General features: G+C 38.2%; 1 protein-coding gene across 1 annotated transcript; it reads left to right on the forward strand.

Moving 5' to 3' along the window:
- The first annotated feature begins 3,976 nt into the window (after positions 1 to 3,976).
- On the forward strand, positions 3,977 to 15,209 carry bco1l (beta-carotene oxygenase 1, like). Its single transcript, XM_048186215.1, has 11 exons — positions 3,977 to 4,244; positions 6,185 to 6,313; positions 6,408 to 6,537; positions 6,637 to 6,784; positions 6,880 to 7,027; positions 10,873 to 11,093; positions 11,218 to 11,484; positions 12,129 to 12,234; positions 12,316 to 12,410; positions 12,505 to 12,616; positions 14,501 to 15,209. The coding sequence occupies exons 1-11, from the start codon at positions 4,151 to 4,153 to the stop codon at positions 14,656 to 14,658; spliced, it is 1,608 nt and encodes a 535-aa protein (XP_048042172.1). The 5' UTR covers positions 3,977 to 4,150; the 3' UTR covers positions 14,659 to 15,209.
- Positions 15,210 to 16,477: the final 1,268 nt, after the last annotated feature.

Below are 16,477 nucleotides of genomic sequence, written 5' to 3' on the forward strand. Positions count from 1 at the left end.
GCATCTGATCATCAATTACAAAAATCTTTAAACAGCTTCACAGCTCAAACAATACAGAAGAATTTCTGTTAGTTGAATTTATAAAATTATAAGCTTCACATTTCTTCTTTTAAATCCTCCAATAATTGGCACCATTCACTTCTAATGTAGGTGCCTCATTAGAAGTCCATTTTCAGTCCATTCTTTTGTGGCAATCAACATTATACCAAATATAGAAATAAAATACTTTGTTCTTCATTCAGTATGCTCCTGATGGTCTCAGTGCTGTGAATGCTGTAATCTATTTTAGCAACATTTCTTTATTCTCGAATATATAGTAATGTACAATGGCTTTACAGCAATCAACATTCATTATTATAATTTACCGTCCCACTGACTCTGATAAACTGGGAAGATATGTTTAGGTTGCACTTAATTGGGAGTCCAGATCTTGGGCCCTATTTTAACGATCTAAGCACATGGTCTGAAGCGCATGGTGCAGGTGCACTTAGGGCGTGTCCGAATCCTTAGTTTAATGACGGAAAAATTGTTGGCGCGCCAGGCATATGGTCCAAAAGGGTTGCACCTAGTCTCTTAATGAGTCATGGGTGTGTTTTGGGTGTAATGTGTAATAAACTAAATAAATCAGTCTCATCTCCCATTCCCTTTAAAAGCCAGGTGCACTTGCACCATGGTGGATTCGCTATTTACATGGTGGAATTTGCAATCGGAAAGACTGAACGCTTCTCCAGAGAGGAATCCTTTTATTCCTCTGCTGCACACTAAGTGCACACAAACCATCCATGTGTGTGTAACAAGCAGAGTGTGCGTCCTTTTAAATAACAACAACAAAAAGAACCTGCACCATTGACTTTAGACCAGGTTTCAGTTGGTCAATGGCGCTGTCATTTTCAGTTGCCTCAAAATAGCAACACGCCAACAATGCACCTGAACACACCTTGTTTTCAGACCAGCACGCCCATGAGCAAACAGATGGGCACGAGTGCATTAGCTATTTAAACAACATGGCACTGGACATGAAAACAATTTCTGCGTCGGGTTGAAACTAGCTAAAAACACTTGCATCACGCTTGTCGTCGCATTGTGCCGGGTGTAGGATAGGGCCCCTCTTGTTCATTTAGAAACGTTTTACTTTTTTTGCCTAAAGATTAAGTACAATTAGTGTGCGACTAACGTCATGCATCAAGTTTCTTGGATGATTTTTGGCTTGAATAGTGCCCCATCTCTCCAACAGCTTGGAGAACATTTCAGCATTAAAGAGGAGAATGAAGTCTTGATTAAACTTGGATTAGTTACAATATATCAATGAGGAGAAGCATTCACCTACACACTAGTTTAGAAAATTACTCAAACACCTGTTATGCCATTTTAGAGGTTCCTTATTTTGTTTTGGAGGTCTCCTTCAATAGGTTTACATGCATCCAATTTAAAAAAAAACAACTTTAATTTACTCTTAATATACATTGCTTTTTCATCTGAAAACGGTTCGGTTTAATATTCACACTGTGTCTGAAATAAAATACTTCCCTACTATATAGTATGAGAAAAACAGTATGCCAACAGAGTATTTTAAAAAAACAGTACGCGAAAAGTACCAGGATTTCCTAATACTTCCCTCGAGATTTTGAAGTGTGCATTCGATGGACACTTTACTATCCCATGAGGCCACAGGAGAGGATTTATGAATGGCAGTGAAGCAACGCAACAGATGCTGGTAGGTCACGTGACAATAACAAGATGGTGGATGAAGTACATCTGAATTTCACCACCATATTCATACTATATAGAATATACTTTTTTAACAGTCGTGTAACCGATTCTACTCGACCTGCTCTGAGCTGGATTCGAACCGCCATCTCTGGCATGGGAGGCAGGTGCGCTAACAAGAACACTAAAGACCACAGTCTCTAGCGTGCCTCTTGAGATCAGGGTAGTGAAGTTGCTTTTACTAACTCAATTCCGTTACACTCACCCTTCTAAACCTCACTCCCATCCGGGTCACGGCACCAAATGTAACTGGTCCTACTCAACCCGCTCCAAACAGGATTCGAACAGGCTTCTCCAGCATGGGAGGTGGGCTCGTTAACAAAGATACTAAAGACCGCACTCTCTAGCATCAGTCGCTAGCTCCACTGAAAACAGCATCTTCTTGACATGTCGACAACACAAACCAAACTCTCCTCAGCTACAACTACAGTGTTTGAGGACGGGTCAAATTAAATGTTGTTCACAGGCAGCCAGTTAAGACCACAGGCTGGCATTATGCAAATTTGTTACATTGTTACGTAGGTATGTAACAGGAAGTGAGACTGGAAAATAATATATTTAATACACTATATTGCCAAAAGTTTTGGGACGCCTGCCTTTACATGCACATGAACTTTAATGACATCCCATTCTTAATCCGTAGGGTTTAATATGGAGTTGGCCCACCCTTTGCAGCTATAACAACCTCAACTCTTCTGGAAAGGCTTTCCACAAGGTTTAGGAGTGTGTTTATGGGAATTTTTGACCATTCTTCTAGAAGCGCATTTGTGAGGTCAGGCAGTGATGTTGGTGAGAAGGCCTGGCTCACAGTCTCCGCTCTAATTCATCCCAAAGGTGTTCTGTCAAGTTGAGGTCAGGACTCTGTGCAGGCCAGTCAAGCTCCTCCACACCAAACTCACTCATCCATGTCTTTATGGACCTTGCTTTGTGGGGCCATCCCCAAACTGTTCCCACAAAGTTGGGAAAAACATGAAATTGTCCAAAATGTATTGGTATGCTGAAACATTAAGAGTTCCTTTCACTGGAACTGAGGGTCCAAGCCCAACCTCTGAAAAACAACCCCACACCATAATCCCCCTCCACCAAACTTTACACTTGGCACAATGCAGTCAGGCAAGTACCGTTCTCCTGGCAACCGCCAAACCCAGACTCGTCCATCGGATTGCCAGACAGAGAAGTGTGATTCATCACTCCAGAGAACACGTCTCCACTGCTCTAGAGTCCAGTAGTGGTGTGCTTTACACCACTGCATCCAAAGCTTTGCATTGCATTTGGTGATGTAAGGCTTGGATGCAGCTGCTCGGCCATGGAAACCCATTCCATGAAGCTCTCTACTCACTGTTCTTGAGCTAATCTGAAGGCCACATGAAGTTTGGAGGTCTGTAGCTATTGACTCAGCTGAAAGTTGGCGACATATGTTGACCACGCTCTGTGATTTTACGTGGCCGAACACTTTGTGGCTGAGTAGCTGTTGTTCCCAATTGCTTCCACTTTCTTATGATACCACTAACAGTTGACCATGAATTTAGTAATGAAGGAAATTTCACGAATGGACTTATTGCACAGGTGGCAACCTATCACAGTACCACGCTTGAATTCACTGAGCTCCTGAGAGCGACCCATTCTTTCACAAACGTTTGTAGAAGCAGTCTGCATGCCTAGTGCTTGATTTTATATACCTGTGGCCATGGAAGTGATTGGAACATTGTCCCAATACTTTTGGCATTATAGTGTATCTCATGCAAATATTATTATCATTAAAAAAATAAATCATATTCATTAACTAACAACTGACAATCAACAAATGACAAATAACATTGCTGGCACACGACTAAACCCTTGTATCAAAACTGTTTTCTTTTAGGTAAAAGTGCATTGATATTTGCGTATGCTTCTGGCAAGTTCCGTTTATTTGTTTTTTCATGCAGGTACATTGATAATACAATTTACCTTCATTCATGCCCCATGGTGTTTATATAGTTAGTGCTGTTAGTGCTAGACAGGCAACACTCAAAGCCATAAGTACTACACATTGAATTTTTAAATACTTTTGAATTCATTTGTTTATTAGATCTGTGAATGTCTACACATTAGGTTTATTATTAAATCTTTGAAATGAGAACAGACTGCTTTTTACAAGTAAGAGTGTCAGCTGTGTCCAATTGTAACTTCACATCTGTAGCCTACAGAAACAATATCTGATTAATCTGAAGCATATAAAAGCTCCACTAACACATTGAAATGTTCAACTTCTGTGAACTTGCCCTAATTTACAATGCCGTGTAACGTCAGAGGAACTCTTCAACTGTTATGCAATGATTCAGAAGTGTAGCCTACCAGATATGTATCGTGTGTTATAAGCGTGTGGCAATACAGATAGGCTATGTCACAGAGTGCTAAGCTTCTGCTCGGAATGTTGTCGTTTTTCTGGAGAAACAGAGTGGAGACACCGGAGCCGCTCAAAGCAGACGTGACAGGTAAAGTTTCTGCAGTGAACATTTTCATGTAAAGTAAGAAACGAGCTAGATTGTGTCGAGCTATTTAAGACGTTAGCTTCTCAGCAAGAGCAATATAAAACAGAGGGTTTTGATTCAGAAATGTTTGTGTGTGTTTTTAAGAATGCACAATTGTGAAAGAACTTGTACACTGTTTTTTCTATTACCGAGCAGGAATGCGAGCATTTGTACTAATGACTCGTCGGAGTCGTTCTTCTGTAGTGGATCTTTTCAATGAATCGGTTGAACCGGTTCACAATACCCAACTCACTGGCTCATCCGAGAACCGTTCGAACATGACTTGTTAGTAGCCCACTTTAGTTAGTAGCCTTGTTAGTTATAATCTAAGAACCAGTGAGTGAGCTGTAAAAGCATTTGGAGTTTTATGTTACAAATAAAACGTGGGCTACCAGAAATAGGCACATTTTGTTTGTTTTTGTAAAATACGTATAGCCAAGATATAGGAAAAAAAAGAGATGGTTTTAGTATTTGCATCTTATTTAAACATGCAAAAACTTTTATGGGTAACAGTATGCAGATGTGTCTACATGGCAGGTGAAAAAAAGTACATTTCTGTACCTAAAGTGCTCTATTTTCGTGCACTAATTTTGCAATATCATCTTAACATCTAGGGGTACTCATGGTATTTTGAGACAGCATGCAATATGAACTAAAATGTGCTTTTATATACTATCTATGTATTTAAAAAATGTAGCCTATTTAGATACCACTTGTAGCAAATTTGAACCCATAGTGTACTAAAAGTGGTAACTAAATATATTTTTGTTAAATACAGAGATGGTATATTGAAAACACATTTTAAGTTCATATTTCATGATGTCTTAAAATAGCACAGTTGAGTACACTTAAATGTTCTTAAGATTGTCTTAAGAAGTACTAAAGAAGAATTTTAATATATTAAGTACAAAATTAGAGCACAAAAATAGAGCACTTTAAGTATATTATAGAAATGTACTTTTTTTCACCTGGGTATTTGTGAAATATGGCCTTGTTTTAAATTATTTTAAATATCTTATCTATACTTTCTGTTAAAGCCATTGCTACACATAATGTCATCTTAATTAAAATGTAAAAATAAATAATAATAATAATATAATAATAAAAACGTTTAAAATTGCAATTCCAGGTGAAGAACTACACTACCTACTGATCTGGAAAAAAAACCCTCTTTTGACAACTACCAACAACATTTAGGAAGACAAATAAAACAATACAATGAAAAAATTTCACTTTTAGAAACATGCAATCAAATACTGATGAATAGGCAAAGATTGCTTGCAAAAGAGTTGGAAATTGGCATGTGTAAGATAATCTTATCAGCCTGACTTTTCTTTCCCTGTTTCTCCCTGTTTTCTCTCTCCTGGTCTTTAAGGCTGCAAATGTAGAACGGAGAAGAGTTGTTATATTTTCATCACACATCTGTTTTTAATGTACACATGTATATGTGTGTGTGTTTCTTGGAAAGCAGCCAAGGCTAGGAAAGAGGGCCATAAGGCTGCTCTGGGAACTTGACCGGAAGCTGACCATATTTAGACTTGTTTTTCTATATGTACCACATTCCTATATCATGAAAGTTCTCATTGGACAGTTGCTACACCACCCCTTGAACATGTATAAAAGCCATGTACAGAAGTAAGATTGGGAGAAGGTTTTGTGAATGGATTGGCTTCATGTTCATGACTCTTTTCCCATAAGCCTATGCATTCAATGAGTGAAAAAGACAAACTGAGAATGAGGCACGACTAGGGACAATAAACGGAGGTTAAAATAATCTCCCTAACCTAACCTAACCTCCCTGAATTGACGTACTTCTCATAGATTTGCTGAACTCCTCATTACACTACGTTAACCTCAATGGCCTGCTCAGGGTTCACACACTGAAGCGTCTGCTTTTTTTTCAGGCTCCATCCCACCATGGCTTCAGGGGACACTTTTGCGCAATGGTCCTGGTCTATTCTCAGTTGGTAACACTTCATACAAGCATTGGTTTGATGGAATGGCACTCATTCACAGTTTCACCTTTAAAGATGGTACGTCGGGTGCATGTGCCATTGTACTATATATAGGAAAGTGTTTATAGAGTAGTGGATGCACCATAAACAATAAAACTGTCAAATGTTTCAGGGGATGTATTTTACAGGAGTAAATTCTTGAAGAGTGAAACGTTCAAAAAGAACATTGCTGCCAATAGGATCGTTGTGTCTGAATTCGGGACCATGGTGTACCCAGATCCCTGCAAGAATATATTCTCCAAGTAAAAAAGATAATTCCTTCTGGACCTTTTTAATTTTGTATTAAGAGTCCAATAATAATAAAAAAATGACCTAAATAATTGCTTCATATTGCTTTATAGAGCCTTCAGTTACCTGCTGAACGCCATTCCGGATTTCACAGATAATAATCTCATTAACATCATAAGATATGGTGAAGATTATTACGCGTCATCAGAAGTGAACTACATTAACAAAATTGACCCTATGACACTCGAAACTTTAGGAAGAGTGAGTAATTATTTTATTTGTTTGTTTTACCAACTGCATCTCAAGATGTTTTTGTCAAGTCACTGCTGATAAATTGTCCTTTCTTATCTTTTCAGACGAACTACAGAAACCATATCGCCATCAACTTGGCAACCGCACACCCTCACTATGATGATGAAGGGAACACGTACAACATGGGCACAGCCATTATGAACTTCGGCAGACCGAAATATGTTATTTTCAAGGTGCCCGCCAATGCCTCAGGTAACCCGAGAAATATATACCATTCCTTAGACCAGGGGTCACCATTCCTGCTCCTGAAGGGCCGGTGTCTCTGCAGAGTTTAGCTCCAACCCTAATCATACACACCTGAAGCAGCTAATTAAGGTCCTACTAAGCATACTAGAAACTTCCAGGAAAGCGTGCTGATGCAAGTTGGAGCTAAACTCTGCAGGACACCGGCCCTCCAGGAACAAGTTTGGGGACCCCTGCCTTAGACCATGTTAAATTCTTAAGGCCCGTTCATAGCAAGAATGATAACTATAAAGATAACTATATTAGCGTCCCCATCCATGCTTTATATCATTCCGTTTATTATAAGCATGCGCTGCAGTTTTGTCGTTTGCCACTTCAAACGCTCAAGCTCTTCAAAGCAGGGTGGATTCTGATTGGCTGTCAATCATTCATCAGCTGGAAAAAAATGATATTGTTCCTCTGTGCTGTTATCATTAAAGTTGTGGTGTGGACTCTGCTATTCTTTTACATTTACAACCATTTTAAAAACTATATTCGTAACGTAGTAGTTATCGTCCTTGGTGTAAACAGGCCTTTAAGCTTGTTTTTGTTTTACGTTTTTAATTTTTTAAATGGTACCAAACATTTGTCGCAATTGCTATATGAACACAAAAATTGTAGATGTGTTTAGAAAAGACTAAATGGTCATTAAAAAATAGTGAACTGGCAAAAAAAATAATGGCAATTTCTATATGTAAAGTTTTTAGTTTATAAAACATGAAAAACAAAAAGGTCCATTGAAAAAGTGCTGAAGATAGTCCAAGATAGACGGAAAGTTTTGCTCTCTGTTTTCTTTTCTTTCTTTCTTTCTTTTTGTGCACAGTCACAAATTTGTTAATGTACTTTGGTACTATTTTGTTGTCACTTTATATGAAAAACTGCAGCAAAGTTTTTTTGTGTGCGAATTCTTCTTTTTGTTTTTCAGAAAAAAATAGTCACACTTGTGATCTTCAGGGACAAAAATGACCGGCACAGAAAATGAAGGGAAATTTAAAAAATCTGAAAAAATACACAGCAGTTTTTTGGGGTACAATCTACAAAGGCATGATTAAGTAGTCTTCAATAATGTCTAAATATATATCCAAATGCAAAACCTAATAAAAGTAAGTAATTATGTCTGAATATACTCTTATAATTGGCTAGTGAATTCACAGCCCTATATATATATATACATACATACATATACAGTGGGTACGGAAAGTATTCAGACCCCCTTCAATTTTTCACTCTTTGTTATATTGCAGCCATTTGCAAAAATCATTTAAGTTCATTTTTTTTCCCTCATTAATGTACACACAGCACCCCATATTGACAGAATAACACAGAATTGTTGACATTTTTGCAGATTTATTAAAAAAGAAAAACTGAAATATCACATGGTCCTAAGTATTCAGACCCTTTGCTCAGTATTTAGTAGAAGCACCCTTTTGATCTAATACAGCCATGAGTCTTTTAGGGAAAGATGCAACAAGTTTTTCACACCTGGATTTGGGGATCCTCTGCCATTCCTCCTTGCAGATCCACTCCAGTTCTGTCAGGTTGGATGGTAAACGTTGGTGGACAGCCATTTTTTGGTCTCTCCAGAGATGCTCAATTGGGTTTAAGTCAGGGCTCTGGCTGGGCCATTCAAGAACAGTCATGGAGTTGTTGTGAAGCCACTCCTTCGTTATTTTAGCTGTGTGCTTAGGGTCATTGTCTTGTTGGAAGCTAAACCTTCGGCCCAGTCTGAGGTCCTGAGCACTCTGGAGAAGGTTTTCGTCCAGGATATCCCTGTACTTGGCCGCATTCATCTTTCCCTCGATTGCAACCAGTCGTTCTGTCCCTGCAGCTGAAAAACACCCCCACAGCATGATGCTGCCACCACCATACTTCACTGTTGGGACTGTATTGGACAGGTGATGAGCAGTGCCTGGTTTTCTCCACACATACCGCTTAGAATTAAGGCCAAAAAGTTCTATCTTGGTCTCATCAGACCAGAGAATCTTATTTCTCACCATCTTGGAATCCTTCAGGCGTTTTTTAGCCATCTCCATGCAGGCTTTCATGTGTCTTGCACTGAGGAGAGGCTTCCGTCGGGCCACTCTGCCATAAACCTCCGACTGGTGGAGGGCTGCAGTGATGGTTGACTTTCTACAACTTTCTCCCATCTCCCGACTGCATCTCTGGAGCTCAGCCACAGTGATCTTTGGGTTCTTCTTTACCTCTCTCACCAAGGCTCTTCTCCCCCGATAGCTCAGTTTGGCCGGACGGCCAGCTCTAGGAAGGGTTCTGGTCGTCCCAAACGTCTTCCATTTAAGGATTATGGAGGCCACTGTGCTCTTAGGAACCTTAAGTGCAGCAGAAATTTTTTTGTAACCTTGGCCAGATCTGTGCCTTGCCACAATTCTGTCTCTGAGCTCTTCAGGCAGTTCCTTTGACCTCATGATTCTCATTTGCTCTGACATGCACTGTGAGCTGTAAGGTCATATATAGACAGGTGTGTGGCTTTCCCAATCAAGTCCAATCAGTATAATCAAACACAGCTGGACTCAAATGAAGGTGTAGAACCATCTCAAGGATGATCAGAAGAAATGGACAGCACCTGAGTTAAATATATGAGTGTCACAGCAAAGGGTCTGAACAATTCTGTGTTTTTCTGTCAATATGGGGTGCTGTGTGTACATTAATGAGGAAAAAAAATGAACTTAAATGATTTTAGCAAATGGCTGCAATATAACAAAGAGTGAAAAATTTAAGGGGGTCTGAATACTTTCCGTACCCACTGTATATAATATATATATATATAAATAAATATATATACGGTTACCACACAATACAAATATTAAAGCCAAAAATATGTATAAATGCAACTTTCATGAATTAAACTTTCACCAATAGCCTTCCCTCTGCCTGAAAAAAATTGTCCCTGACCGTGAACATCAACAGAAGTTACATTATTATGCCATTAGATGCCAAAGACTGACTTTATGAGTGTGTCAGTCAGTAGCAAAGACTTTTACATTGAAAAGACTGAATTGTTGTGAACACAGAACAAGACGCAACTGACAAATGCTTTGACTAGCGCTGTCAGTCACGGGAAAACCCCTTAACTGTTAAAAGGACAAGATAATACATCGGACATTTAAATAGATTTTTCATAGTTTCATAATTTATTTTATTATGAACTTAGGACTGACCTGAAGGAAAATGCTAAATCTGAATGCAGGTAATAAACTCGCTCATTCGATCTTTTTCTCATAATACTCTTCTACATAATGCAGTAAGCTTCAATGAACAATATCAATTGAGAACAAACAGTTTACGTCGCTAAGAGTGGTTGCTAAGGGTGTTGTGTAGTGACACACAGAACTGTTGGGTGAAGCGGTCATAGCCGCGTTTTATCGTAAATATTACACAGCTATTGACCAATCAGAATCAAGGACAGGAACTAATATAGGGAGATACAGGCATCTAATGGCACCTATCTGTCTTCCGTGCATTGGATTTGAAATACATTTGCTCTATTTTTAATTTAAACACTGTATTAATTGATAATACAAATTCTAATATTTGTATTATTTTATATAGAAATAAATGGTTCATAATTTATAGGTAAATATTGTCTAGTACCATGAAATCCACTCAAAATACGAAATATTAAAGAATAAAAATTATAGAATGAAGTACATTCATTTCATTAAAAAAAAATAAAAAAATGTTATGCTTATTGTCTCCGGTCTGTTTTAACAGCCAAGGATCTCCCTAAGAGAGGAATACTATAGATGGGCCATATTTCAGAAAGAACACCTTCACAATGTATGCAATTCTTATTACAGATAAAGGGAATAATGAGCCAGCCCTGAGGAAGGTGGAACAAGTTTGCTCCATTCCTTTCCGCTCCTCCTTGTACCCAAGCTACTTCCACAGCTTTGGCATGACGGAGAACTACATTATCTTTGTGGAGCAGGCGTTCAAGCTGGATATCCTAAAACTGGCCACAGCTTACTTCAGAGATGTCAACTGGGGCAGTTGCCTGAAATTCGACAAAGATGACATTGTGAGCAAAACTTCTGGTTTGTTTTTTTGCTTCACCATCTAAAATAGTACTTCATCCATTCATTTGCATGCTTCAATAACTGTTCAGAATAGTCTAATAACTATTGGTTTTGATCACCACATAGACACTGATCCATCTGATCAATAGGAAGACTGGGAAAACTGTGAGCACAAAGTACTACGCAGACCCATTTGTGGTCTTCCATCACATCAATGCTTATGAGGAAGATGGCCATGTCGTCTTTGACTTGATTACATACCAGGACAGCAATCTGTACAATATGTTCTATATACACAACATGAAGCAAGATGTCGCAAAGTTTATAGAGACCAACAAGGACTTCTCTCGACCAACATGCCAGCGGTTTGTCCTTCCTCTCAACATAGACAAGGTAAAACAGGAAATATAAAGTGAAAAAGGACTGAATTACATAAGGCATCATTCTGCAAATAAAAATTCATTACTCATTATGGATGAGCTGTAGCAAGAAAACTCTTCAGCATTTTTCTGTAAAAAAATTATGAAGTGTATCAAAAACACTGAATGGAATCAAACTGAACTGTGACCAAATTATTGATTCCAAATGCATTTAGAGTTGCATCAAAGTCCATTTAAGGCAAGTCATTTCACTTGGCGGCCATTTTGATTTGTTAACCAAGCTTACGATTAAATATCATATTTGAAATCACCAATGAAATCTGACAACAACTGTCTCATAAATTTTGTTTCAAAACACTCAAATCATGACGAAAAACTGCAATTTGGACCAGCCAATGTGCATGTGCAGTTGTAAGCACGAATCTCAGAACACTGACTGTTTCTAAAGCAACCGGAGCTTCTAGAGGCAGCTGCAGTGATGCAATGACTTTACCAATTGGCGATTGGCTCTTTTATTTAGAAGGCAGGACTTATTCCGCCATATTGTGCATTGCACTTTCTCCCATTCATAGTAAAATGAGTGCACCATCTTTGCATACCTAAATTCTTTGATTTGATTTGTCATAAGATAACAAACCTTTTCTCTTGTGATCTCAGGAAGCTCCGCCAGACACCAACCTGGTCAAGCTGCAGGACACAACAGCCACAGCAGTGCTACAGAAGGATGGCTCAATCTACTGCACGCCTGATACTATTTTTGAGGGTGATTCCTAAATTCAGAACTTTATTCATTCTTTTATCTTTTTTTCTCTCATGTTGACCTATGTTTCTTGTATGATCACAGGTTTAGAATTACCAGGTATCAACTACAAATTCAATGGTAAGAAGTACAGGTACTTCTTTGGCACCAGGGTGGATTGGTCACCCTATCCAAGCAAGGTAAATATTTCTAGCATTCTGGACCTAAAAAACCGTAAACCTTAACCTTGTTTTAACCTATAAGACCACATTGACATTTTCTCTTGTTGTATAGATCGCAAAAGTGGACATAGTTACCAGGACACATAAAGTGTGGACAGAGGAGGAATGTTACCCATCCGAGCCAGTGTTTGTGGCATCTCCTGATGCTGTTGAAGAAGATGATGGTGAGTATTTTATGGAAATATAGGACATTTTTGCAAAATATGAATAATGTTTCTGCATAATGCTGACTGAAAGAATAAAAGATTTGAAAACAGTTCAGTCTTGAAACTCTAGATGGCGCAGGTCCTTTACATGTAATGTGCTATCAATCACATCATTACTGCATGGCACAAGCTGATTGGCCTCTGCTGATCCTGCAGCCAATGAGATTACTTGCTCAACATTTTAATAGTCTGGTTCAGTGTTTGCTGTAGGCTGGTCCTCATCAGAGTGCCTCTGAACCCCTCCACCTCCCCCAGCTCCACCTGCCTAAATCTGTTTTACACCGATCAGGCATTACATTATGAGCACTGACAGGTGAGGTGAATCACACTGATTATCTCTTCATCACGGCACCTGTTAGAGGGTGGGATATATTAGGCAGCAAGTGAACATTTTGTCCTCAAACTTAATGTGTTAGAAGCAGGAAAAATGGGAGCTAAACGACATCTCCAAAACTGCAGCTCTTGTGGGGTGTTCCTGGTCTGCAGTGGTCAGTATCTATCAAAAGTGGTCCAAGGAAGGAACAGTGGTGAACCGGCTGAACAGTGGTGAACTGATGAATCACGTTTTTTTTTACATCACATGGATGGTCTGATGCGTCGCTTACCTGGGGAACACATGGCACTAGGATGCACTATGGGAAGAAGGCAAGCCGGTGGAGGCAGTGTGATGCTTTGGACAATGTTCTGCTGGGAAACCATGGGTCCTGCCTTCCATGTGGATGTTACTTTGACACGTACCACCTACCTAAGCATTGTTGCAGACCATGTACACCCTTCCATGGTGGCTGTGGCCTCTTTCAGCAGGATAATGCTCCTGTCACAAAGCAACAATGGTTCAGGAATGGTTTGAGGAGCACAACAACAAGTTTGAGGTGTTGACTTGGCCTCCAAATTCTCCAGATCTCAATCCAATCGAGCATCTGTGGGATGTGCTGAACAAACAAGTCCGATCCATGGAGGCTCCACCTCACAACTTACAGGACTTAAAGGATCTGCTGCTAACATCTTGGTGTCAGATACCACAGCACACCTTCAGGGGTCTAGTGGAGTCCATGCCTCGACGGGTCAGGGCTGTTTTGGCAGCAAAAGTGGGACCAACACAATATTAAAAAGGTGCTCATAATGTTATGCCTGACAAACTCTATTCATGCAGCAGCAGCATGTCTGGGTATCTGTTAGCAGTAGCAAGTCTATACTTGCTCTTTGGCAGCATCAGCATAACAGATTTAGTCGATTTTTAATCCAAAATATATTAACATGCTAAAACTGTTCAGATTGTTGTCATGACTGAAATCTATTTGAATCAACTACAAGTTTATTTTTCTGTGTTATTTGTGTGCAAGGCCTAAAACTAACTTTTTGCCACACCTGCCAATGGCCGGTGACTTTAATTATTATATTATTTTTTTACCAGCCATGAAACATAGATTGATTAACATTAAAAACACAGACAGCAGCAGGAATATTAGGCTGCTGTCACTTTATTACAAATGCACGGATCCAATATACTGTTACACATGCATTTTATTTCTCAACTGTTTTCATTGCACACAGAAAACTTCCCACACAGTGCACAAGTAACGAATTGAGTTCCCTTTCTTTCATCTTCTTGAGCTTGAGCACCATTCATGTTTGTTCACTTTCATGTTCTCGTTAGAGTACATAAAATATTACCCGCCAAAATGACACCGTTTCATATACTCACCATTCTGTTTGGGTGGCACATGAAGATGCTGCCTATGAGCCTACCATTACGATTAGGCAGCTCACTATAAAACAAAAGCTTTTGTAATTATGCTGTCTTGACACAACATACAGTAAGTGATTTTTCTTAATTTTCAGGTATTATCCTGTCTTCTGTGGTTTCATTCAACCCCCAAAAGCCACCTTTCCTTGTGGTCCTGGACGCTAAGTCCTTTAAAGAGATCGCTCGCGCTACCATTGATGCTGCTGTTCATATGGACCTGCATGGGCTTTTCATCCATGAGAAGTCTACCTAAAATGGACATTTATTAGAGTTGAGGATTTAAAGAATAATTCTTATTTGTTTATTTTTGTATATACAAAATATAAAAAGAAAAATCAGTATATTATTACATTATATATTATTGTGAATTATATTTTACAAACATTATGTAAAACAGGCTATTGTTACATTGTAACATGATTATATAAAATGATCTCTCCTTAATTGTTTGTGACAATTAAGTAAATCTTAAGTGAAAAAAGCTTAAAGCGGTAAATCTTGTAATTTTTTTCTTATCTAGCCCTTTAATAAACCTGGCACTTTAAAAATATGTATTGTCTTGTCACAGAGTTAAAATGTTTCTCATTTGTAAGCCCCTTTGGATAAAAGCATCTGCTAAATGAATGATCATTTGTATAATAATTTTATAGACATCATGTAAACATGCTATATTGTGATGCATGCAATTTAAATGACTAATAAGATGATCTGTCCTTAAATGTTCATTTAGCATAAATCTGTAAAACATTCTTTTACTGTAATTTTGTGTATTATGGTGCCATTGAAGAGAAATATTTCTTTAGTATGGACTGTTCATTGCATCTTTTGAATTGTTTTCATGTTTATGTTTCATGTACAGTATTAGTCTCTATACATTCTGATGAACATGTGCCTAATAACTTCACCTAATTTCTCTCATTTACTGAACACAGATCCTACATTGAAACAGAAAAAAACTAAACAGAAAACAGAAATATGAAGTTTGCTGAAATATTCAATCTATATTTAGCTTCTGTATACTGAAAATTCACCACTGACCACCAACTATAAATATTTCTCTTTAAATTCACTAATATAATATTCACAGTTCGAAATAAATATAAAAACATGACGTTTTATGTATATTTGACACACATTAGGACATTTTTCTTGTTTATAAAAATAATGTAAACCTATAAACTGACGTTAAAATTATAGAAAGGCTTTAAATGAATTTTTAATATCACAGATTTGTACAACCTCAAGTGGTCTTTACAGATCAAGCACCGTATTTTTAAATCCAGACTTGAACTGTCAGAAATAAAAGGCTATATTTTTGGTCTGTTACTTGTTTCTAAGGACGACACTGCCACCAAGTGACCATTCATGAGTGTGATTTTAGTTGATTATAGTTGACTACTTTTCCCAAGCCTGGCATCAACAATGCAAGAATATAGAATATAGAATATAGAATATAGAATATAGAATAAAAGGGAATAAAGAGCAGCCAGTTACTTCTAATGCTGATTATGCAATGACTTTGGACTAATGTTGAGAGTAAAGTTCAGAAGGAGCAATGTACAGTTTCTATATAATTAGTTGATTTCTAATCACAAATCTGATAGGACTCAGCCAATGGTGTATTTCAATCTCACATGTGTGGGTCGTTGCCAAAGCGTCACTATGTGTTTGCTAAGGTCTCTTCAAATCTCCCTTCATGCAGGTTCTTCCTTGAATGTGAGTCTATAGGATTTTTTCATTTACCCGGTAAGAGTCTGATTGAGTAAAAGTAGCAGCACATCTTTGCTCAGCAAGCCGCATGATTTGAGCCATTATTCATATCATTCATAAGTTATTCAAGTCACCAAATTTTAATAGGCCTACTTTGAATGGGTCCAAGTACCCCAATTACCTATTAGTTTTTCAGTTGAAACATCAGAATTTATTGTGTCATGTAACCAAGCTGTGATATATGGTGTGAGATCTTTTCATACAGATTGAGGTTATACAGTGCATACTCTGTTTCAGTCTCCTTGAAAGCACTCTTATCTTTTAATAAGATGTTTCCTAAGACTTTATCATACAATTATGAT

This window comes from Megalobrama amblycephala, linkage group LG3 (genome assembly GCF_018812025.1).
Source record: "Megalobrama amblycephala isolate DHTTF-2021 linkage group LG3, ASM1881202v1, whole genome shotgun sequence".
Lineage (NCBI taxonomy): Eukaryota > Metazoa > Chordata > Actinopteri > Cypriniformes > Xenocyprididae > Megalobrama > Megalobrama amblycephala.